Consider the following 26,761-nt stretch of genomic DNA (forward strand, 5'->3'; position numbering starts at 1 on the left):
TTGGCAATTGAGGCTGGGCTGCTCCGATTGGTACACGGTCAAAGTTGATTTGCATGTAACTGGTTGCAAACTGAGATGAAATGGTGGCTGAGATTGGTTCAAACTTTCCATCCATCACTTTTTTGTATACTTTAGAACACCTTCTAGAGCGCCACACAGAATAGATGGCTTAGAAGTGCCTGGATGGATGGAAGGGTGGAGCAGGGCCCAGCCATCTTATACTTTAAAAGGCTGTGTCCGCCGTCCGCCATCCACACAAAGGCTGTATACCCCAGTAATTAGTATGGAGCCAGGGCAGGGGAGGCAAGAAACCTGTGCACTTCACAGAGAAACCTCTAGAATTTTCTTACACTTCAAAGGAGGCACCTGGTATATATATTGGACCTCATACACCAACTCTTTAATACACTTCTGGACCTGTGGATACTCTGCCTGGAAGAAGGACTGCTTTGCGGATAAAAAGATTAAAATGTTTCTGGACTGCTGGACTACTGCATTGCTGGACTGCTGCCTTGCTGGTTTCCTACCCTGCTTCCCTCCTTTCTGCGTCAAGAGGGATTTGGATATGCACCTGAACTCATGACCCAGAATGATTCCTAGGGCTAGGTTGCTGGCCTCCTGTTCAGAGCCACAGGGACATAATAGACCCCCAACCACCTGAACCAGCACCCAACTCCCGCTGGAATACGCCCCTGCCCAACTAGTGGTGCCCTTCAGGTCCTAGACCCTTGGTGCACCCTCAATAGAGCTGAATTGAAGTTTTTGGGCGTTTCGTGACCGTTGGTGCCAAAACCTTGTTGCTCGCACTGCACACCAATGCAATGTTCCGTCAGTCCTACACTTCATGATACAGCATCGACCGCTCATGGGGAGCACCAATGCGAAGCTCTGGCTTAACTGCCCATGATGACAACAGGATCTTCACGCTACAAAGTCAACCGTCCACGATGCCCGGCCTGCTCTTTGTGCTGCGACAATAACTGTATGAGAAGCTTCCTTGCGGCTGCCTCCATCCATCTCTTTGCGCTGGACTGAGATGGTAACTTTTCAGTGTGACAAATCTGGTCCCTGTACTCTACCTGCGCTCAATTGTGGATGGCCTGAACATGTGACTTTCTCCCGGTCTCACACGTCCAGAGAGCTGTGAGTGACGCTTTGGTCTTTTTGGCACTATTGTTCACTTTAATCTTTAAAATTCCAAATCTCCAGTTCTACTGATTGGATTGTTGTCATTTTGATCTTCATTTATTTACTACATTTTAGTCTATTTTTCCAATTTTGTTTGTATTTTTCTTATGTTGTGTTTCTACTTTATTACTGTTTCAAGTGCTGCATAAATTCTTAACACATTGCCTCTAAGTTAAGCCTGACTACTCTGTGCCAAGCTACCAGGGTACCAGGGTTGAGCACAGGTTACATTTGGGGCTTGCTTGTGCCTCACTCTGGCTAGCTTGATGTTTGAGTATGGGTGTCACCCCTCCTCCACCAGTAACCCGATTTCTCACAGGTATGCACTATGCAAAATAGCAAGTACGTAAAGGTAAATAAAACTGCATTGATAGTTATTGCATAAATTCTTAGACATTGCTGTGGGTGACACACAGACGCACACACACACACGTGTTCACACACACATACACACACGCACAGAATAGATTGCCATCCTGTACAAAATTTGCTACATTTCACTGTTTGTTTTTTTCTTCTTGTTACTGATAGATGTTTTTATGTGGCTCTTCTTGCAAGTCTACTGCCACATAACAGATAGTTCTGGAAGAAAGGCGCATATTTACAAAACCCTAGTGCCACCGGAGCGATCCTTTGTAGACGCTTTGGTGGCGTTCTATGTTAGCCCATATTTACAAGGCCTTCCTAAGCCACTTTGCATGACTTAGCACAGCCTTTCATAATATGGCCCTCTGCAACGCAGTTTTCCTGCGGCAAAGAGGCGTGTAATGGGTGTTGCTGTGGCCGTTCCCAGCAACAACCATGGCATTTTGACACTGCTGCAGATTTACAAGGTTCTGAAAATCTGAGACAGTGTCAAAAACGAATGCCTTTCAAAAGAAGGCATTAATGTTAAGTAAGGAGGAGAAATTTCTTTTATTTCTCCTCGTTTTTTGCTCTTTCTATGTGTGCTACATTCTGCAGCACACATAGAAAGAGCAAAATACCATTAATGATTGTTTTTGTGCATGAAGCAGTCCCTTCATGCACAAACACAATCACCCCTGCAACGCAGGCACCCTTGCACCATGGGGCAAGGGTGCCTGTATTGGCACTAGGCGGCTCTTGTAGCACCAGCACAGGAGTGAGCAAAGGGATGCGCCATATTCTTGTTAACACAGTACGGGGCATATTATCAAGGACGGCGTTAAAAATTAGCGATAATGGCCTTGATAATATGCTCTAGAGAATTCCAATAGAAGCCCATGTTGACACCAGAACATGGACTTCTATTGGAATTCTTTGCGGCATATTATCAAGCCCTTTATCGCCGCAGTTTTCTGCCGCTAAACCGGCGATAATTTTAATGCCATCCTTGATAATATGCCCCATACTATGTTAGCAAGAATATGGCCCATTACTGCGTTTTGAAAATGATGCAACTCGGCGCAGCAAAATTGCTTGCAGCACCCCGTTGCTTCATTTTCATGCAAATATGCCGAGAGTTCTCAAAACCGTTTCACAGGGTTCCAATTTAGGCTTCCCTCACACACATCACTACTGATTTTTCACAGTGTGCTACAGGTCGAACTATTGAATCTCAGCTAATTCTGCTTTATTGATGTGTGGTGTCTGTAATAGCTTTAACTGTAACAGTTCAAATAAACAAAAACTCTTTGTTGCATATCGTATTTTGCCGTTGTTATAAAGAACGTTCATTTATCCTGCAAGGTTTATGGGAAGAGGTTTATAAAAGACATTTGACCATGGAGCTTTTCTTCCTCCTTATCACTAACACATGCTTCCTGTGCGTAGAAACCTGTGCACTGGAAAATTAGAAAAAAGATAAATGCTTTGATCTGAAATAGGATTCAATCTATCACAAGTGTATGTATATGCTATCATTAGCAATGCAATAAATCACAGGTTCTTTTACTTTCAAACAGTTTACTTTATTTCAGTAAATGAGTTCTATCAGCAAAGGAATTCAAAGAGACATTCCTTAACAATATGAAGGTGAGGAAGCGTTATTGCAATGCTTGAATCATTATTAAATGAAAATCATGGAGAAAGTAATGGGAAAAGTGCTATGGATTTGCCTCAAAATACATTCGGTTCTATGACGATTTTATAATACACCTATACATTTTCTCAGACTAGTGCCTGTCTTTCAAGGAGTTTCCATTTGTAGGATTTATTTTGTGCACTTATTAGACAGGCATTCACACTGCTTGGCATGCAGTACTTCATGCTCCACAACCGTGCTGTTGGCACAGTGAAGAAGGACTTTCATTGGCTCTGTTTGAGTAGCTGAGCAACAGATGCACTGATCCTCCACGCGATCAGATTCAATCGAATAGATGGCCTTGCTTGTACATTTCCCCTAGAAGTAGAAAAATGTGGTTAGAACATATAGTATGTATGAAGTGAGGAATTAAAGTTGAAACGTGTGTGAAGTATCATAGTACATATAGATAAATTCACAAAAGCAATATTCATTCATATTTATCATCCACCTTGTCAGATATACATTTTAGTTTTTCCATAAAATGTCACAGCCCATTTTTGTTTCTGTGTAACATGGTTATACGTTTACTCTGTAGCAAGCACGGTGGTAATGATTGTATACTGTACACTGGCATATGATGGAATTTCTAATGGGTAAATGTGAACCTTAATTTTGATACAAAGTGCACACCTGTCAAATTTGTTCTGCTTCTATACCACAACATATCCCTTTGAAAAGCACTATAATAATAAATTGGTCAATAAACTGTTATGCTTTATGTGAACACTTTAACTTTATATGGTATGCCATAGAGCGCTAACCATGTCCTTTACATTTTTAATTCATTGCGATGGAGCCCATCTCTCATATGAGAGCCAAACTTTCACATTCACATTTTATAGGGGTACTTTTGGACCTGGCCCTTTCTGCAGGGTCACACCCAAACTATTTGCTTTCCTCCTCCTCTTTTTCTGATCTTGTTTTTGTTGGCTTAGGACTCTGGGCACTTTACAACTGTTAACCAGTGCTAAAGTGCACATGCTCTCTCCCTAAAACATCATAACACTGGCTTATCCACAATTGACCTATTACGTTCACTTATAAGTGCCTAGTAAAGTACATCATATATGCCCAGGGCCTGTAAATTAAATGCTATAAGTGGGCCTGCAGCACTGATTGTGCCACTCACTCAACAGCCCTTTAAACAAGGCTGAGGCCTGCCAACACAGGCAGTTTTAAACTGTCATTTCGAACTGGCAAGTTAACCTACTTGCCAGGCCCAAATATTTCATTATATTACATATGTCACCCCTCAAACAGTCCTTAGGCAGCCCTATTGTCCGGGTGCAGTGGATTTAAAAAGTAGGACATGTACTTTTGAATATCACATGTCCTGGTAGTGAAAAATTGCTAATTTCGTTTTTTATTACTGTAATGCCTATGTCACCCATAGGTTAACATTGGGATAACTTTAAAACATCTTTTAAGTGTAATTTCCACTTGGGAAAAGATATAAATTTGTAGTTTGGTGTCTCTGAACTCTCAACTTAAAATCACAACTTAGGGTGAAATTGGATTTTAAATTGTAAGTCTGAAAATGCCACTTTTAGAAAGTTGGCATTTTCTTACTTTAAAACCATTGTGTGCCTCTGAATACACGTCTGGCTGGGTGACTGATGGACTATTTGTATTCCTTGTAGACAGTCATACAAAGGGAGCTGGGTGTTAAATTTGCATTCTGATGGCCCATCACTATGCTGAAACTTGCACCTGATTAGGGCTGTGCCTGGCCCCACACAGAGAGCTACATACCCCCCTGTAGTGAGTCTGAAGCCAGGGCAAGAAAGGTAGGGACCTTGTGATCTTCAACAGCCTCTTTGAAGTCCCCCCCCACTTCAAAGGCACAAGAGAGGTTAAGTCATGTTTCTTTAAGGCACACAGCAGAAATCGGCAGGTAGTCACGGGGTTAGGATAAGATCAAGGTAATTGGGTATAAAAAGACAGTATTCAGGTGGGTGAGGGTAGTGGTTAACGTGATGACGAGAGAACATGCAGCTATGTCAGAAGGAAAGTAAGCAGAAGAGGTGATAAGGTCACGGACCGCGGCATCCCAGGTAGAGAGTTTAACATCATGGTTTTTGAAAGGTTGTTTAATAGTAGGATTCAGGCCGGTAACGGGTAAGTGGGAAGATTTGGGTTTTGTTTAGGCAAGGATATTGTGCACTAATTATGAAGAGATTTTTCATTTATTTTTTGTTTAGTTGGTAACACTTTCATTACTTTCATGCGCACTCATGTTAGGGTGATTGTTTTTCATAAAGCAAAGGAGAGTAGGAGCGAATTTGGATGGTAGGCGTTTTAGTTGAAGGGTGGGTGTGTTAACGATAGAACAAGTGATGATTTAGCGCCGTAAGTGAGTGTCATAAATAATCAGGTTTTGCATAGTTGGCTTACATGTTTGTTTCTGCATTTTCAGTTACCCCTGACGAAGGTCTAGAGAGAGACCGAAATGCATTGGGTGAAACTATGTACGGTTATGGAGTATGAATAGCTCACCTCCACATGCTCAAGTTGAAGCCCGGATGGGCACACTGAAGGCAGCTGAAAATTAAATAATACAATTCTATTGAGGAATTTCGCTGTCCTCGCAGTGATTTTGAGTGACTGAACTAAAAACTTGGATGAACTTTGGAAATAATAGTGGTGTACCATCAGCTTAACATGGAGAACAACATATGTGTTTATGGTCTGGGTCAAATCCCTTTTACGCAGTGCGATGGGTTGGCACGAAAAGCACGTGCCTTAAGGATCACCTTTAGAAAGTTGGCATTTTCTTACTTTCAAACCATTGTGTGCCTCTGAATACACGTCTGGTTGGGTGACTGATGGACTATTTGCATTCCTTGTAGAAAGTCATACAAAGGGAACTGGGTGGTAAATTTGTATTCTGATGGCCCATCACTAAGCTGACACTTGCACCTGATTAGGGCTGTGCCTGACCCCACACAGAGACCTACATACCCCCCTGTAGTGAGTCTGAAGCCAGAGCAAGAAAGGTAGGGACCTTGTGATCTTCAACAGCCTCTTTGAAGTCCCCCCCCCACTTCAAAGGCACAATAGGATATAAGTAGTGGACCTCTGACTCCACCAAATCAGAACTTTGCTGGAACCAAGTACATTCTGTCTGGAAGATGAGCTGCTGTGCTGTAGAAGGGACTGCCACTTTCCTAACTGCATTGCTGTGTTGGCCTCCTGTCTGTTTTTGCTGTGCTGTAGGAGGGACTTTCACCCTGCAACCTGCTCTGCTGTGTTGGACAGCTGACTGCTGCTTCGTGCCTGGGAGTGAGAAGGAGTAGACCTGTTCTCTACTACATTGAACCCAAGTTTTTCCAAGGGTTTGTTGGGTTGCCTCGTGTTTGCTGTAGTCTCAGAGTCACAAAAGACTTTGTGCAACTCTGCTGTTGCTGCTGGACACTGCCAACTGTGACTCCTACCCTTGCCTGAGGTCCCCTCTCCAGTCCTGGGCTTCAGAAGTGGGTACTGCAGCTATCTCTGCAAACATTGCTGCACTGACCACTTTATTCCGATCTGAACCAACGCAGTGCCCTCAGATGCAGAGCTGATTCCCTGACAACACAGGCCCGACTGTGAGGTTCGACAATGATGCCACACCGATCCAAAGACACTGCTGTGAGGCTCAAATTCAATGCAGCGCCGATCCTTTGGCACCAAATGCATGGGGAGGATCGACTCTGACGCATCCACCCGACTGCGTGAATCGGCACCAATGCATCAAGTCTTTGCCTTCGACGCTAGCTCCATCCAAAGGTACTTTTTCAGTGGACCCTGCATTGGGTCCTGTAGCCGACCTGCCCTCCATCGTAGCCAGCCTGATGTCAAGTTCTACTGATGGAATTTTTGTCATTTTGATCTTGTTTTACTCAGATAAATATTATTTATTTTTCTTTACTGGTTTGGAGTCTTTTTGTGGTGTTTTCACTGTGTTAATGCAATTAAAGTGTGCACAAAAACTGTACACATTGCCTTTTAAATTAAGCCTGACTGCTCTGTGCCAAACTACCAAAGGGTGAGCACAGGTTTATTTAGGTTGTGTGTCTGACTTACCCTGGCAAGGATTGTGGTCCCTACTTGGAAAGGGTTCATACCTCTGCCAAGTAGAGACCCAATTTCTGACAGGTACATATGCTGCACACCCTCCAAACTCTTTAAAGCCCGAGGGAGGCGGTTGTCCCCGGGGCCCGGGGGTCCGCAACAGACCCCCGCACTTCATTATGTCTGCCCCGGGGAGGTGGCGGTCCCCGGGGCTGCCTCGAGCCCCCCGCGTTTAATTATCAAAGCCCTGGGGAGGTGTTGGTCCCCGGGGCTTGGGGGGGCCCGTGAGGCCCCCTCCTAATAAAAAGCCCTGGGGAAGTGGAGCAGGACAAATACTCATTTCCATAGGGCTGGGTCTAATTTGAAGTGGCATACTGGGCAAAAGAAAAACATGATGGGATAGAATGATGCCCGAGCAATTGCTAGTGGTTAGGGTATGTGCAAGCATTCCTTCCATCATATTTTGTATGTTTGATGTAACGCCCTAAGTGGTCATGGGTCTGCCCAGAAGGGAGTCTATTGCTTACTGTGCCACTGGAACTAAGCTGTACCTGACTTCAGAATCCTAGCTAGACAGAAACCAGTCCTGGGTTGCTTATGTTCTGGTTCTGGTTATGTTCTGGTTCAGAGAGGACCTAGTTTGGCAGTTTGAGGTGGGCTGCTCCTATTGGAGCAGGATTAAGAGTGAACTGCTTATGACGGGGTCTAATCTGAGATGGCATAGTGGACACAAAAGTTGGGTTGAAATGCTTCCCGAGCAATATGTAGTGGATAGACTGTTTACAATCATTCCTCCCATCACCTTTTGTGTGTTTGATGCAATGCCCTATGTAGCAAAAAGTCTGTCTAAACATGGGTCCCGTGCTCACTCTGCCATTGGAACCAAGTTGTACTGAACTGAAGGGGTCAAACTAGGCTGAAACAGGTTATGAGTTGCTTTTGTATTGAGTCAGAAAGGACCTGTAAAGTATTTGTACCAACACTCACAGTAACACAGTGTAAACACCTTAAATGGACACCACACTAGTTTAGAACAATAAAATATCTTTATCTAAACTAAACAAGACCAAAACGACAAAAATCCAACATACAGTTACTTAGTAGAATGTCTTTAAAAAGGGTTGTTGCAAAAATAAATTTGTAGTTGATAAATGCAACACTTTAGTTTCAAAGTACCTGGGATGCGTAGCGCAAGACAAACAAAAGGGGCGCAGAGAAGGCGTTGCGTTGATTCTTCCTGTGCTCCGGTTCCAATGCGACAAGATAGCATCTCGATACGTAGTGACGATCCGGTGCGATGCAACAAAATGGCGTCTCTGTTGTGATGCGACAATGTGGAGGCGATGCGTACACGCCCGACGGCCGTGCGGCGAACTCACTGGCCTTCTGAGCCACGACAGGCCCTGCGACACACTTCTCTGGTGATGCGATGACACCCTTGGTGACAGTGACACGCTTCTCTGGTGTTGCAGCGGCGATCAGCAGCGATGCGCTTCCTCAGCGATGCGACGGCCTTGTGACACGCTTCTCCGGTGATGCAACGGCACCCTCTGTGGTGGCGGCATGCTTCTCTGGTGATGTGACAGCGGCTGCTGCGGCGGCGTCACGCTTTTGTCTTGTTGCGTCACGCTTCCAGCTCCCAACAGCAAAACGGCCTCACACACAGTTACAGGCCCTCCTGGCAAACTGGAACTCCCAGCAAGGAAGTTCAGGGAAGCTGGGGGTGAAGTCCTTTTGTGCCTGGGACTTCAGAAACAGGAGGCCAGCTCTTCTCAGGCCCTTGGAGACTTTTCTTCAGATGGACACAGCACACAGCAAAGTCCTTCTTCAAGCAGGGGACACAGCACACAGCAAAGTCCCTTGGTCCTCTCCTCAGTAGAAACAGCAAACTGCAGGCCAACCCCAGACACACAGCAAGAGCAGTACTTCTCCTCAGTATCTCCAGCTGATCTTCTTTGGCAGGGATTCCTCTTGATCACGAAGTTTTGGAAACTTTTATATCCCTGTGTTTCCACAACAGGAGGCCAGCTCTTCTCAGGCCCTTGGAAACTTTCTTTTCAGGAAACACAGCACACAGCAAAATCCTTTCTTCAAGCAGGGGGACACAGCACACAGCAAAGTCCTTCTCCTTCCTTTGGCAGAAATAGTAACAGCAGGCCAACCCTAGACACACTTGGGCAGTACTTCTCCTTCAGTCTTCAGCTTTTCTCCTCAGCATTCCAAAGTTGTCTAACTTTCAGGGGTTTCAGCTCTAGTATTCATACCCCAAAAGTATTTGTTCTCTATGTGTGAGGGGTCCTGGACCCAGTCCAAATCAGTTGTGGGGGCACTCTGCCAGTGCACATCTTCTTCCTTTGTGAGTGTGGGCCAGGGCCATCAGACACACCACAGGGGGTGGAGCCAGCATTGTAGAAGGCAGGCACAGGCCTATTCAGGCCCAGGTGCTACTCCTCCCACCACTCAAAATGCAGATAGGTCTATTCAGCCTAGTGCTGACTCACCTAGATTCCTGGAGGCACCCCAGCCCCTGTCACTCTCAAACCAGACAGTCAATCCACAAACAGGCAGAGGCACACAGAAAGGTTGAACAAGAAAACAGCCACTTTCTAAAAGTGCTATTTTCAAACACAGTATTTAAAAATAACCCTGAGCGTAGTTTGCGAAGTAGTGCTACGCGTAGCTACGCGAAGTGCACTTCGCGAGCTACGCGTAGCACTAGGCGAACTGAGTACTGTGCTGTTCGCGATGATTTCACAGTGCCGGATGCTGGTCCGCACTGTGCAATTATTGAAAACGGCATCTTGCACAGTGCGAGCTGTCGTTTTCTGCCGCTCAAGTAGATTTTTACTCGAGCTGCAGCTTTCTCAATGCAGACTGGTAGTCTATCATCACGAACGGTCGCGAGCATACGCGACCACTCGCAATGAGAAACCTGACCTCCCCGCGTTGAGAATCTCGCCGGGAGGTTTATTTTCCATGCTTGCGATCGGCAACTTGATGTTGCTGATCGCGAACGAGGAAAAAGTCTCGCCGGGATGTCATTTTGCTTGCTCGCGGATGCCAACTTGACGTTGAGGACCACGAGCAAGCAAAAAATGACCGCTGCACTACGCTACGCTACGCTACTCTATGCGTTTGTGCACTGTGCTACGTGCAATTCGCGTAGTGCGAAGTAGCGCAAACTTCGCAAAATACGTGAGCGTAGCGTAGTGCTTTGCCCAGGCTTATATAAAAACCATTGTTACTAAAAGATGTGTTATTAAATTCTGAGTTCAGGGATACCAGACTCCAATTTTCCATCTTGCTCCCATGGGAAGATATGCAGGTAAACATGTTACACAGCATTCCCCATTCTGCCTAGGGCAAGATAGCCTTACAATAGTGATAAAACGAAATTGGCAGTATTTCACTATCAGGACATGTTACCCACACTAGTACATGTCCTACCTTTCACATACACTGCACCCTGCCCAGGGGGGGTACCTTGGGCCTACCATAGGGGTGTCCAATGTTGTAAGAAAAGGGAAGGGTAAGGCCTGGCAAGTGGGTACACTGGCCAGGTTAACATGGCAGTTAACAAACTGTGCACAGGCACTGCGGTGGCAGGCCTGAGACCTCTTTTTAGCATTACTCATGTGGTTGGCACAATCAGTGCTGCAAGCCCACTAGTGGCATTTGAATTACCAGCCTTGGCACACTCAGTGCACTATACTAGGGACCTACTGGTAAAACAAATAAGTCAATCATGGATAACCAATCACAATAACAATTTACATAGAGAGCATATGCACTTTAGCACTGATCAGCAGTGGTAAAGTGGCCAGAGTCCTATAGCCAACAACCACAGGTCAGGAAAAACAAAGGAGGAAGAACAAAAAGTGTGGGGATACCCCTGCAAAAAGGGCCATTTCCAACACGGCAAGACTAATCTGGGATGTGGCAGAGGACATACTTTATGGTCAGCATTATTTACATCCAGATCAGAGTCACTGAGAAAAGAGTGAATCACAGAGGTGCTCCATAATCAGTTATTTACTCTGGATTATTTTGTGATAATTTCAGTCTGACCATCTCCTTATCAATGGTGTTTTACTTTCTTAAAAGGGGTTGGCTTCCCAATGATTGAAGCTGTGTGTGTCTCTAAACCTAAGACATAAAACTTCAAGGTTCTGGTCTTTACAAGGCTGCATGGAAAAACACATTATTTGTTTCTCAATATGAGCATATCAGACTTGCACTTTTTTCCATGTGTGTTCAGTGGTAGTGATGCAAAAAATGACAGGAAATTGAATGGGAAGAGGGAAGGGACCAGAATAAAGACAACTACCAGGGCTCTCTTACAATCTTGCTATTAATGCAGTGGTCTATGCCATTTGGTTTGTTTCATTTACTCATATTGTTTTTCTGGCTGCATTCAGAGAAGAAAATAGGAACTATAATGCATTATGTTGATTGTTTTTTCACTGAGACATGGTCATTCATATTATGCTCATAATTGCTGTTGTCTGCAACCCAATTCATTACAACTTTTAACTTTATACAAAAATCTGTTTTTGTCTCCAGTGAATGTGTTGGATTTATCTCACAGTTATGTGACTAACTGGCAGAAGCAGCTCCTTATTAGGGTCTTCAGAGCGCAGCCCTGGTTCCCGCAAGGCACCACTTACTGCTAAATATTTAACTGAACAGTACTTATGAAAACACAACTTTTGTGTTTTTATCAACACTGCCAGTATATAGGTCAGCCCTCTCAGCTTCACCTTCTTGCTCCTGATGAAAAGAGGACCAGAGGGTGCTGAGGCATGATCCAGTGATAGAGTGCTGTTTAAAAATAATGGCTCTCTGTAGGTGGATGTCTAGATTGCATGTTGGAGGAGCATAGTACATCTACGATCCTCTCACATAGAAGCAATCAATTTTCCTTAGTAGACTTATTGCACATGCCTCAGGCAGCACAGTATATCTGCTAAAAATGTGGCTGGCAGGGCACACATGAGTACATCTATGAGGCCAATAAGAAGCCACATAGAACAGCAGGGGCAGGGTTCCAGTCACTGTTCAGGCTTCTTACAGGGCTGTGCTTCCAGTCCTATCAAGAGGGATTGAGCTGGTCAAACAGGGCCTTGCCACTCTCTCTGCCTCCTCTTTAGGAATCATGGCCTGCTGGATTCAATGTCCAACACCAGATTCCAGTTCTACTACTGACGTAGAGCCTCTGAGTTGCCAGCAAAGGAAGTAAGGTATGTAGATAAATGTTGTTTCTCTGTGCATGTGTATGTATGGGAGTGTGTTTGAGTGAGTATGTATGCTTGTGAGTGTTTGACTGTCAATGACATTTAATGTGGGTGAAAATCTATGGCTGTGAGAGAGTATGAATGTATGAATTAGTAAAAGAGTTTCAGGAATGAGTAAAGAAGTGTGAGTACGTGAATGGAGACTGTGAGAGGATGTGGAAAGGTGTCAGGGGTGTCGTTATCAATGATGCATCAAGTACATTTGCACCAGGGCACAAAGTCAGTGAGTATAAATGGGTGAGTGTGTGTAAGTGCATTTGCAAGTGAAAGTAAGAACCATTTTCAAGTGAAAGTGTGAACCAGTGAATATAAGTATGTTTGTGTGTGACTAACAGTGTGTTTGTGTGTGACTAACAGTGTGTGGGAGTGGGAGTGAGTATCAATGGAAATAAGTAAGTGAGAGCATGTGAGTTAGAGTGAGTGAGGGGGAAGAGAGTGGATGTGAGAAAGAGTGAGCATGAGTGAAAGTGTGTGAGTAAGAGTGAGTTGTTTTAAAGTTTTATGATTGTGAGTCTGCCGCTCGCTATGGCATACTCTATATATAATTCCGGGCTTAAAGTGGCACTCAAGGTAAAATGCTGCTGCTAGCATATTGCAGATAATTCTTGACATAAGGAAGGACATCCATGGTATAATACAGGTCCTGACATTCTCAAAGTAATTCTAGGGATAGGAATAGGGCTCCGCTGTGGAAAAACACTGGTGCTTGCACACTGGAGAAAATTGTTGGCATGGGGCACCCATGGCAAAATGCTGGTGTTGTGACATTGAAGATAATTTTTGGCATAAGGGAGGCCACACAAGTCAATATGCAGACCCTGAAAGACTGCAAGTAGTACTTGACATAAGGGGACCCCGATGGCAAAATGCTGGTGTTCACATACTCAAGGTAATTCGTTGCCTCAGAGAGGGTAGCCATGGCATGATACCAAACACAACCATGATAACATGCAGGCTCTAAAACAATGGAGGTAATTATTTACATTAAGGCCGCACATGGGATATAGGCAGTACGAATGTAAAAAGTCATATACTGGAATATTTTCTGTACTTCTTGGCATAAGAGGGTACCCATAAAACAATTCTGGCATTGGCACAATGAAGATGATACTAAAGCATATGGGGAACTCTCAAGGTAAATGTGGACAAAAGTGGGGAGAAATCCTGGCAGGAATTTGACCTTCACCACATTAAAAAATCAGCAGATGTCACTGCTTTCTGGTATGACTAAGGATACCTGTACCCCTGCTTGGTTATGCAAGGAAGGGTAGAACAATTACCATGCTTCTGGGTGAACCTCAAAGCTTTGTAAAATATTCTGATCAGGGAGTAGGAGCACATTTTATTGCAGCATTCTACATGAATTGCTTAGCGAACTATTCAATGTAGGTACCTTAAATGTGTTTAAAATTCAGCCATATCATATCCAAACCAAATCTTCCCATTTACTTTAGGTATGTCACTTATGCTTGAAAGTGTGTGCCTCCTATTTTGGCTGCCCTCCCTGTGGAGAAGAAGTCTTAAAGAGCTGCTGAAGGAGGTGGTGAAAATACATAGAAGAACATATAGCATTATTAGTTTTGTTAGAAAAGAGAAAAATTGCACTTGCTTCCACGTGTCTTTATGAATTAAAGTTTAAGGATTAGGTATACAGTTGTGCAGCTGCCGTCACATCCCTCAGTGAACAAAGAATAATCACGGTACCACCACATTTATTTACCTATAGGAGACTATTGTAAAGTAAACATGGCACTTTGAGGACTCTTCAGAGAATTTAGCAAAATGGTGAGGGGAATTTAAAGTCCAGAGTAGTGTTGCTTGATGGGTCTATCAGATGAGAATAGACAAATAGAATGAATGAGGTCCATCAATCCTTTAATGTGATCTTGAAATTGTTATATATATTAATTATCAAAAGTGAGGTGGCATAGAGACAGTGCATATCAAAAATGTCTGTTTAGGAAACAGGGAGCTATACTTGAAAGGTATGATCCTAAGATTGTGTTTGAGATTAGAGATCAGCAGATTCTCTGGATGAAAATAGGAGTCATTTTTTAAATTCTGGCCCTTTTCTTGCTGATGCTCTTGGAGTAATTCATTTTGAAACAGACATGAGTAGCAGGCATGAAGCAGTGTACTAAATTGTGGAGTTTGGTCATTGCTATTGCATGGAAGACACAGGAGCAATGATAGAGTGTTGGTGAGAAGCAATCAGTTCTTAATGTCGTAGGCAGGTTAGCTGTTCATGTGACTAGTAGTTGGTGCATCCTCTAAAGGAGAGTCATATTTGGTGATGGTCTTTCCCTAGAGGAGACACAAACTCCAGTTTCTACTGATCCTACTTTGCAATGTTTCTTAGCTTCAAATCCAAAAGCCTATTAGAATTATAAATATCTACCCCAGTTAATTCTTGGATGACTAGGTCTAGAACAGAACTTCCTTGGGAGGCAGAGTTGAGTTTTACATAGTCAAGTATGTTTTAGAAAAAACCTCTGGTAGTTTTGTTTTATAAGACTTCCAGAACAGCCGACACAAAAACAATGTTTGTTATTTATAACATACTGTACATCATCACCCCTTCCCTTTTGACTTAATATGCTCAGGGGATGGTGCTAAATGTTGGTCCTGTGATTATCCTATTAGTGATGTATTGCATTTGTTATTTTTGGTGCCCACATACTCTTTCTTGTTGGCACATGATCTGGAATCACATTAATGCAATCTTTCACATTCAGTGTCCTGTGAAGACTGTTTATCTTTTTATTGGTAGTTTAATTGGTCCTAATGATCTACCTCTGTTTTAAAAAAAATAGTGTGTTGGATTTGTTAATAGCTGTTACCTTTCAACAAATTAATTGCAAATGTACTTCAAAGATTTCATACAAAGATTGGGGGTACAGTGTATGTTCTCATCATAGACTGGATAAAGCATGTATGCTGTCTAGTGCTCATAGGCTTAACAGTGATTTATTCTGGTTACCTCTTACAACATTCTTAGACAACAGTACTAAACAAATTCTAAGTATTAGTTGTGTATTATCAGAGAATTTAAAACAGCATTGAACTCTTTGATTATGAGTTACATAACTTTGTTGTGCAGAATATTTATTAATGTACAGTTACATTATATTCAGTAAACTACATTCCTGATCTCCCTATGCATTAGTTTCTTAGGTTTTTAATAACTATCTACATATTCCTTTCAATCAATCCCTGGATCTCTTATCCTCTCCTTCTTTCATGTTTCTTTACCTGCATGTACATATTGGAAAATGTTTAAACATGTTTTTTTGTAAATTTCTCAGGTATTTGGTATTTTAGTTTTGCAGCGCATGACTTAACATTCTTTGATTTCGTCCATTGCTATGATATATTGTACTCTTTAATCTTTAAATGTATGTTTTACAATTTTTCTGTTCTTTAACAAAGCCCTTTTGAACATAAACGATTGCTGAATGGTAAGATTTGTAGCACTTTCTCCAAAATGGTGTTATTTTAAATGCAAGGAGACTTAAAAGGCTTGGCCAAGCTGTGATAGCATTTTTGCTAACCCACCTCAAAATAGCCTGTATTTCACTATATTCCCAATATCTACGTGCACCTGTGGATTGCCACAAAGTTGGTCAGCAAATTCAACCAAAATCACTGGTAGTTTTATAACTTGAACTGATACAGTGACCACCTGAGATCCCCCAGATTATCATTTGCATGTTCAGGAAGCAAGGGCTTGAAGGTATGTGGATGATGAAATCGAATAGAGTAACACCATAGCTGATATCGGGAGCATTTGTATGTGGCTGTATTGAATTGCATCATATGCAGACTCATTCTTTGGTTCGGCTGATGTTTAATATGTACGAGCAATTGACCTGATTCAAATTTTGTGAATTTTCACCATGTACTATGGAAACTAAGAGACAATAATAAATATCTAACGTAGCTAATAAGCATTGAAGACTTACATTCTGGAAATCTGTATAAATAATACACTTCACAAAAGATGCACATCTCTGTGATTCTGAACTAACTGATAGATGTGGTTTGTGCTGTTGACCAAAGACCACCTAAGATGTTATAACTTTCTCATCAATCATACATTACTGGGTTACAAATCACCTAACTATTGACCAAATATCAAACCCTTGCTTGCTGTTTAGGTGGAGTCTTGCAGAATCACACAAGAAGGTGGCATACACAATAAGTGACTTGCCAACTACATTCCTGACTAAGAATTGTGGATTGAGGAACTTCATGTTTTCCCATCATTGGAAGGTATTTTAAATACACATGCAATTTCTGATGCCTAAACAGGGACAAACGTTTGTCAGGTTTACAAAAAAGTACCTAGACGTGATCCTAATAGTTAAACGTCTTCAGGACTTTGTTCAATTTAGTACTCTCCAGGAAGATACAGAGGAAGTCCACAACTATGGATTGTGCAGCATTGTCTAAGGTAGTTTTAGCGATGTTATGGCAGTGCAGACTAAATGTATTGATCAATAATGTGGGTGAAGCCTACAGTATGGCATATTCGTAATAGCCTCAATGACAATATTCCCGTACACAAACTTTTGGATTTTTGTCCCTCTGTTATATATTTCTGACATTCCTTAGGCACTGCTTTCTGTGCATTTGTAGCCATCAAGGGTTGACTACTTCTTCTCACCCAGATATAATGTATGTTGATTATACAATGATTCCACTTTGTTCCTTGACTGACCTCCAGAAGTTTTTTTTCTGCTCTGAATTCTCATTGGAAAGTAGATACATTTACAAAAAACAAAGATAGCAAGCTCTGGATGCACGTTGTGAGTTCCCTAGGCATGTACATTGAGGTAAATTGAAATTATGAACAATTATCCCCACACAGGGATAATTTTTAATTCTGTATTTTTCAGGAAGGGGATCTTGGAGAATTGCAATAACAGTGCATCAGCAACACCTCGATGATTCCTAAAATGTAATAGAGCACATACAGTCTAAAATGGATCCCTTTACTAAAGGGAGTGTAGTGGAAATTGAATCATTTGTATTCTTATGGAGGTGAGGTGCATATCCTTCAGTTTCCTTAAGTGAAAATGTGACCTTAACATTGATTTTCAATGTGTAAAGTTATTCCTGCACAGGAGACTCTACTGGTGACCCCTTAAGTAAATAAATAGTTACTGCTTGAAATTAAATACATCAGGTTAGGCTTTAATACAAAGCTGAATCAAATGTTTAATCTTTTTTTAAGATTTATAAAGCCATATTAGTTTATATGTACCCAACAGGATCTGAGTCAAATTTCACATTTTAAAAATTGTAGAAATGTTGCCAATTTTAGAATCATCAAAGCTTTGTATTTAAGATTGAAGCTGCATAGTCGACTATTTCTGTTGAAATGAGGAGGAGTTAGTTCTGTTGCATTATTGAGGATTCAGTAGAACTAATTGGCCATGTGCATGGTACTTGCAGGGTGAAAACGCTGCACTGGAGGTGTGCGGTGTTTGTGTAATTTCAAGAACATTATGCAAAATTACACGTTATTATATGCAATGGAAATCTGTGATTTAGCACTATTTTTAGTGCCAAATGTATCCTTTGTGTTCATTTATTATTTATTAATTTATGAAAGAATGGCACATTTCAACTGACAAAAAGTGTGAAATCCACAAGCAGCTGCTCATATTCTGGCCATATGCGTTCTTCCTACATGTTCTCTATAAAATGTTGCTGCGCATGGCATAAATGATGTAACATGGTGTAATGGTGTCCTTTTGGGAACTTCTCATAACAAGTGTAATGCGAGATTCCTGAAATCACGTAGGCCAGCGTAATTTAACTCTCACCCGGGCCTACTCTGCATGCATAATTAGCAGGACTGTGTTTTTACAAATTGAACCCTTCAGAAATGGGAATAAATGTGCAGGAAGAAAATTACCATGCACTATTCTGCTTGATGTTCCCTCTTTTAAAGAGACACATTTAAGTCCTACTCAGAGAAGGTGGCAAATGTTGTCAAGGCCTTCTGTGTGGGGCAGGAATGGATGGACTAGGGAAGGCAGCAGAGGGAAGTAGAAGATTGTTTTTGGCAGGGTCGATCACTGAATGCTGCCCTCTTGCCCTTTGCCAGAGAAATGAGTCAGGGTGAAGCAGGGATGAGGCTTGGTAGCTGTTTAACCCACAGCCTTTTGTGATTTTATTACCTGGAATAACTGGCCCAGTGATATTAGCTCTGGTGTTCCAGTGCCTGTGAAAACAGTGGGCTGGAACACCAGTCCAGTGTCATCAGGTGCAGTTGTATCCCAGTTGCAGAGGGCCAGGATTCAAGCAGGTGCAACCATAAGATGCTAGATAAAAGGAAGAAAGTTGGAACCTCAAGTAGGTTTACGGCTGTGTAGGTGGGAGACTGTAGTGGCGTCAGGCAGTATCAGGGAAACAAGAATAGATCACTCGCCTCCAATCACCATGTTCATACATCCGATGTGTGGTTTTTAAATCATCTGAATTCTAGGACACTGTACATTACCCCCAACGCTCTCCTCAGGTAGCCATTCTCTCCAGTTGAGCATGTCTCTCATACTTGTTTCACCCACGGCTGATCCGGAGATGGCCAGGTATGCAGTGCACTATCTATGGAGACCACAGCACCACAAATCAATAAATAGTTCCAAGAGAAATCTGTGCTCCCTTTGTCATAAACTTGCTGTTTCTGAGGTTACTAGAGGGATCGTTTATCAAAATGAGGGGGGAAGAAGAGGTTTAAGAGGTTAGGTTCACCCTCCAACTGTGTACATAGATATTAAATAACCTGAACGTTCAGGTTAAAGAACCTAACCTGGGGGTGTCAGGAGGACAATTGTTTCCCGATTAACACCCAAGGAAAGAGGAAGAAAGGGGCAGAACACTTCCTTTCTTGAGTCCCCTCACTCACCATGGTTTCCCCACGGTGACATGCTTCATCATTGGGGTCCTCCCAGTCCTCTACGGGCTGAGGCGTGCTGCAACTTGCGGATTACGTAGGAGCACTAAAACAAATTATGTGTGGTGCAAGTGTAGTGGTATGGAGTGGAATAAAGTGAATTAAAATAATCAACTAGTGGGCCAAATATATTTTATTCTTGCTCCTAGCTAATTGGTTAAAAAGGGGGGTAATACGCTAAAATAACCTACTATAATGGGTAAGTGTACTTAGCATATGGTCAACTAGTTTCGAGCTTCCCCAGCTCTTCCTCAGGACTACACTGGGACCAGCCCAGTGCAAGTACCACTCCTAGTAGACCTAATTCTGGTGCAAAAACAAGTGAAAAACGCTGCGACTAATAAGCATGCGTTGTGGACAATACATACGTAAGTGTACGCCTGGCAATGTCTGTAGGGTATAAAAATACAGAAGTTAAAGGGAAAAAAACAGATAATATGCAAAGTAAATAAAAACAATGGCGGTTACACTATACACCAGTGTTGGAACACTCATGTTCTAATGGTTCTTATTGAGCCACTGTGTTACTATCCAGCAAATACATCCTTCATGCAGGCGTTTCGCTATAATGTGAATAAAAGGTGTCTATGAATGCACACAGTGCACATACAAACAAAACATGCGTCTGACACAACAAAAAACACACACAAGACTAACATATGCACAACAATACATACATCTTAAGAAGCAATACTATGCCTCATGGTCAACGAAGGGGGTGTGGAAATCTCGTACACCTAGGAGATAGTACAAGTAATCGTTAAAAGATTGTAGCACCGTCTTGTTGGCAGACCTTGGGCGGGAAAGAGAATACGAAAAATGCGATCTCCGTTAGTTAGGGGGAGAGGTTAAGTCTTCCCCCGGGGGTGTTTACACTAACTTGTACGTTGAAGACCACACTCTGGCACACCTACTGGAGACCAATCTCGCGGACCGCATACTGTGTGGTTCCGGGCGAGGTGCTTGTTATCTACGAGAATATTGGTGAAAAGAAAGAAAAGACTTCCCGGTGGAGATCCTTTGCGGGGCGGCCATGTTGGCAAAGGAAGAAGTAATTCTTCAGTAAAGGCGTAAAATGATCAAATAATTACATACTCTAGATGATGGCGAAGTAACAGTCGTTACAAAGTATAAAAGTTGGCCCTGAATGCTGGGTATCCAAACCTAATTGTACAAAAAACGTAATTAGAGATAGATTCCGCCATGTTGGATCAGGGAGAGTGCGAAAGTCAGTAATTGTGAAAGAGACAGGGAGGTGAGATCGTAGCGAGCCTCTCCTGTGAGATGGTATCAATTACCCTCAGAATAGTTACGAAATATCTAGGTTGGCCCTGAGTACTGGGTGACCAACCATTGTTTAAAAAACCATTGTTGAGACAAAATCGTTTTTAGGGAGAAAGGGCCATGATGAAACAGGGTAGGAAGGAATGCCAGTTCCTGCTCACACTAGTAGTGTGAAAAAATACCGGGTGACGATCAAGTGATACTCGTCTCCTTTGAGATAGTGTCATATACTCTTGAAACAGAAAAAGGCTGATATGAAGAGTGTTAAATAGTTATAATTAATGGAGAGATAGCCACATTGATCTTTTCAATAAAGGAATGGATGGACTAGGGAAGGCAGCAGAAGGCAGTAGAAGATTGGTTTTGGCAGGGTCGATCACTGAATGCTGCCCTCTTGCCCTTTGCCAGAGAAATGAGTCAGGGTGAAGCAGGGATGAGGCTTGGTAGCCGTTTAACCCACAGCCTTTTGTGATTTTATTACCTGGAATAACTGGCCCAGTGATATTAGCTCTGGTGTTCCAGTGCCTGTGAAAACAGTGGGCTGGATCACCAGTCCAGTGTCATTAGGTGCAGTTGTATCCCAGTTGCAGAGGGCCAGGATTCAAGCAGGTGCAACCATAAGATGCTAGATAAAAGGAAGAAAGTTGGAGCCTCAAGTAGGTTTACGGCTGTGTAGGTGGGAGACTGTAGTGGCGTCAGGCAGTATCAGGGAAACAAGAATAGATCACTCGCCTCCAATCACCATGTTCATACATCCGATGTGTGGTTTTTAAATCATCTGAATTCTAGGACACTGTACATTACCCCCAACGCTCTCCTCAGGTAGCCATTCTCTCCTGTTGAGCATGTCTCTCATACTTGTTTCACCCACGGCTGATCCGGAGATGGCCAGGTATGCAGTACACTATCTATGGAGACCACAGCACCACAAATCAATAAATAGTTCCAAGAGAAATCTGTGCTCCCTTTGTCATAGACTTGCTGTTTCTGAGGTTACTAGAGGGATGACAGAACTTGGAACAGGATGCTCCTTCCTCGACTTCTGAGGAGAACTCTGCATCAGCAGGTCTTAATGTCACAGGAACCCAGGCGCATGATCAAAGTGCAGTGATTAGATTTGCACAGCTGAAGGGCGTAACACTCCCCTTCAGTCCGAGTGTCCATTAGGTCAAAAGCAAGATAGTGTGTTCGATCACTGTCTGCTGAAAACTACACCTGTGGACATCTTGGAGACCTAATTTGTCGTGGCCATCGTTTAACCCAACCCAAGCTCCACCCAGACACATTTATATTAAAGCACCACATGTAACTTGCTTTGAGTTGCACCCTCATGGCGGCAGAGGGTTCTTAGGAATGCTGGGAAGGCAAAATTACTATTCAAACTCTGGTCCTAGAAAATCTGAGGAAAATACAACTTTCCTCAAAATAGTTCAGGAGGCATATTTCCTATTTTAACTCCAGTCCTGAAATACTTTGGGAAGCAACAATTGGCATTTGTTATTGATATTTCTATAACTCCTAGTAGCAATATGCTAAGTGATATAGTCTGTGTATATGTAGTTGGATATGAAAACAATATCTATTTATATAATGATAAACCCTTAATAAAGAATGATGTCAAATAGTAAATTGTTTCCCATTTGGGACTGCATGGGCAAGCAATAGTCTTTAGACCGCTGCCTGTTCCTGTCAAGGCCATTCAATGTGATTTCCAAAGTAAAATCTGTCACTGTGAGGACATTGTGAATCAGATACCACACTGAACTTAGGTAATGCTATTTGATCAATTTTTCGTAACTGCATTGAACTGGCAAACATTGATACAACCAAGTGTTACTCCCAAATAAGAGGGTTACATCTCTTTCAGGTCTGCCCCTATCTGTGATTCAAAATGGGTCTCAAAACCCCTGTAATGAGTTGGAAAGACTTTTGTGACTCAAAGTAGTGTAGTAAATGGCAACATTTTATTTTGTGGTCACCAACCCTGTGATTTTGAGAACTGAAGGGTCTGCAACTGTAAAAGGGTTTTGTACAACAGGTCCATATTCTACTATAATCTCTTCACCTCGGTTACTTATTAATTTTTATTTATTTGAAGAGTTTTATATAGCGTGAACATAACCCTTCCGGGTATCAGAGCGCTGTACATAAAGCAGGGAGCAGGAAAGATTTGATTTTCCTTAGAGTGTTCAGTAGGTGATTGTCTCCCCTGGTGGTTGCAATGATAGGATCTTGCATTTTCAGGCATTTGTCCATAGTGATACCTAAAGATAGAGTAGAGTCATTATTATGGGGGGAGAAGTTGAGAGCTGTGAGTTGTTTGAGCCATTCTTCAATTGGGGCAGTGTGATTGTGGGGGGCGATTAAAAGGAGTTCTGTTTTTAGAGTGTTGAGGTTATTACGTATCAGCTACTGCTGGGTTTTCAGTAGGGTGCAGTTGAATGCTTCAATATCATCGGGTGAAGAGAATTTAAAATATAATTGTGTATCATCTGCATACACATGATAAGTCTGTTTGAGAGCTTCAAAATTTCAGTAAACTGTTTCATATATACAGGTTAAATAACGTGGGTGAGAGCATGGACATTGAGAAACTCCTATTGTACACAGTGTGATGTCCGAAAGGGTTTTAATTGACTGATTCTCTGAGCTGTATTTTGAAGGAATGTAACAAAGCAGTTTAAAATAGGACCGGATAGCCCCCATCCTCTTTTCAAGGAGGGCAATTAAGCGGTCATGTTTAACTGTATCAAACGTAGATCCAGGGATCAAGAAGTACAGGTGGACAGGGTTCATTCTGATCTAGCAGTCCTAGTGCATCGTCGACAATATGTCAGAGCTGCTTCAGTACTATGTTCAGATCTGAGGCCAGACTGGCAATGGTCTAGAGTTGAAATTGTTCAATATGGTTACAGAGTTGCAGGTGTCTATATTTCTCAAGTAGGTTTGCGAGGGTCGGGATGTTGGAAATTGGACAGAAATTGTTGAGAGTCTGACTGGTTTGCAGTTGGTTTTTTAAAAAATTGGGATGACCTGTCCTATCTACAGGCAATCAGGAATTTTGCCCCGAGAGAGAGATGCACTGATAATCTTTGTCCATTGGGGGAGTCAGATAGATCTAAGGTCTTTGATGAGCTTGACGGACAGAGGATCGTTAAAGTGGTTGGAGGTTTTTATTGATGTAATCGTTGTGAGTATGTCAGTTTCGTCAGGGATTTTGAAGAAAGACCAGGTAGTCTTATTTTTATAGACTAGCTAGTAAGAGGGGATCTATCCGGGACTTGCACTGTGAAGAGGGTGGGCTGGTCATGACTGAGCAGAAGCATAGAGGCGAGTTGTGGTTCATATTCGATCCCCCTTGTCTTATCAATGAAGTGGGCAGAGAACTCTTGGTCGCTTGGCAGAGTCGTAGTATTTATTGATAGGTGGTTAGAGTGGCGAGTTGCTTGTTGTTTGACGATTTTGAATAGTTTTCTCTGTCTGTGTTTGGCATTGTCTAGTTGCGCTCTAAAGTATTCTGCTTTTCAGCTATAAATGAGAGTATTGTAGGAGCTTTTTATAGAGCTCAGTTGCTTGAGATGGGAGCTAAATGGAGAAAATCTCCATAATCTTTCAGCAAGCCTTAGATTGTGCCTTTTCTCATTTAGGTTACCGTTGAACCAGTGTTTAGACATTCTACTGGGTATTCTTTAAAGCAGCTTCATAGCAATCAAATCCTTTATAGCTGGCATGGAGTGTATGTAAAGTTCAGGAAGATCATTCACATTAGTCATGCTTGTGGGAGGGTGTAGGATGTTGTTGCTATAATCCTGGCTTAAGTACATGTTCAATAAGTGTGTGCTTCTGGGAATTGCATTAATCTCTTAGTGCCTCAAATTGTATATGTGCGTAGTTGTGAAACTAAACAGTACAATGTATTGTCTGAAATTCTCTCAGTCACATCTTCCAACCCCTTTTCTAATTACATCCAGGCCTCTGCAATCACAGCTCAAACTAACCCAATTCAGTGTAACCTTCAAACACCAGCACCTAAAGTTTAAGAAGGTTATGCCACAATAAAAGTTAACGTTTTCTGAAAAGAGCTCTTTTGCTTCTTTAATCTAAGCCTCTGTGTTGGAAACGGCCCTTTTTGCAGGGTTATCCTCAAACTTTTTGCTTCTTCCTCCTCTATTTTTTCTGACCCGTGGTTGTTGGCAATAGGACTCTGGGCACTTTACCACTGCTGATCAGTGCTAAAGTGCATATGCTCTCTGTATAAATTGTTATATTGATTGGTTATCCGTGATTGCTATATTTGTTTCACCTGTCAGCCCCTAGTAAAGTGCACTGAATGTGCCAGGGCTGGTGATTCAAATGCTACTAGTGGGTCTGCAGCACTGATTGTGCCACCCACAGGAGTAGCGCTAAAATGATGTCTTAGGCCTGCTTGCAGTGCCTATGTGCAGTCCAGGACTGCCATGTCGACCTGGCCAGTGCAACCACTGACCAGGCCTTATCCTTCCCTTTCTGTACATGTCAGGCATCCCTATGGTGGCCCTAGGTACCCCCCTGGGCTTGGTGCAGTGTATCTGAAAGGTAGGGCATGTACTGAGGTGTGTAACATGCCCTGGTAGTGAATTACAGCCATTTTCGTTTTTCACTGCTGAGAGGCTATCTTGCCCATAGGACAGAATGGGGGAGGCTGTTTACATGCCTATCTTCCCATAAGGGCAGGATAGAAAATCCAACTTTGGTATCTTTGTGTTCAGAATTTAATTATACATCTTTTTAGCAAGATGGTTTTTAAATTCACTGTGTGAGTAGCTATTCTCCTGTTTAACCTTCCTGTGTGCCTGTATGCTGGTTGGCTGACTGGTGTCATGTGATGGGCTAGGTGGCTCCAGGAATCTGGATGAGTCAGCAGCAGGGTGAATAGGGAGATCTGCTTTAGATGGGTGGGAGGAGTAGCCCCTGGGTTTGAGTAGGGCTGCCTGCTGGCCAGGCTGAGGACTCTGCCTCTGCCAGCACAAAGAAGGCTCCACCTCCTGCTGAGCGTCTAACGACCCTGCCCCTCACTCTGAAAGGAACCAGGTGCTCCAGGGCAGAGCACACCCAGGAACTGGTTTGAGCAGGGGAATCCCCCCACTGAAACAAAGAGAGACAAAGACTTGGAGGGGTATAAGAAGAGGACCCCAGCTTTAGATCACTTTGGAACTAGGAAGGAACCTCTGCCAAGGAGAAAGCTGAAAAGAACTGAAGAGGAGAAGACTGCCTGCTTGCTGTTTTGCTTTGATGCCAAGGAGAGGGTAAGGACTTTGCTGTGTCCCCTTCTTTTGATTCTAATCTCCAAGGGCCTGAGAAGATCTGGCTCCCTGTTAAGTAGTCCCAGGAACAAAAGGACTTCACCACCAGCTCCCCTGGAACTCTGCTGAAGGAGTTCTGGCCTGCCTTGGAGTGCTTGCCCAGTCTTGGGGCCTCAGGAGGTCATTTTGCTGTGTTTGGGAGCTGGGAAGCAGAAGCGTGAAAGAGAGTAACTGGTACCCAACGCATCATCCGATTGCGAGTCGCAAGAACGAGAGTGTGAGGAGAATTTAATCGCGGCGTCATCGCAGCCCCCGGAGTCCCCGCATCGCCGAGTGCGTCGAGCATCGTCCCGGTGCGTGAAGATTCCCGACGCTGCGAGGGTCGTCGCAGAACCAGTTTGCGGGCCGCACCACTGCCGGTGCGTGAAAGTATCCAGTCGCTGCGTGTGTCGACGCAGAGTCCCGTCCCTTGACGCATCGAGGGTTGCGGCACCAGAAGTCAACGCCGCGCACCGCGACACTTCGAAGGTTGCAGCGCCAGAAGTCAGCACTGCGCCGCGCATTGCGCCGCATCGAAGATCGTCGCATCGTACCTGTGCGTGAAGCTTCCCCCTAAGAAACCTACGCAACGAAAGCCAAAGTCATCACA

At 43.1% G+C, this 26,761-nt stretch overlaps 1 protein-coding gene across 1 annotated transcript in view; it reads right to left on the reverse strand.

The window, feature by feature from the left end:
- Positions 1 to 3,097: 3,097 nt before the first annotated feature.
- Positions 3,098 to 26,761, reverse strand: part of VWF (von Willebrand factor) — a 1,048,714-nt gene continuing 1,025,050 nt past the window's right edge. Inside the window, exon 52 of the mRNA XM_085652611.1 lies at positions 3,098 to 3,550. Coding sequence (XP_085508737.1) covers positions 3,362 to 3,550 — 189 coding nt within the window. The 3' untranslated portion in view covers positions 3,098 to 3,361. The remainder of the gene's footprint in view (positions 3,551 to 26,761) is intronic.

The sequence above is a fragment of the Triturus cristatus genome, chromosome 4_1, assembly GCF_964204655.1.
Source record: "Triturus cristatus chromosome 4_1, aTriCri1.1, whole genome shotgun sequence".
Classification (NCBI taxonomy): domain Eukaryota; kingdom Metazoa; phylum Chordata; class Amphibia; order Caudata; family Salamandridae; genus Triturus; species Triturus cristatus.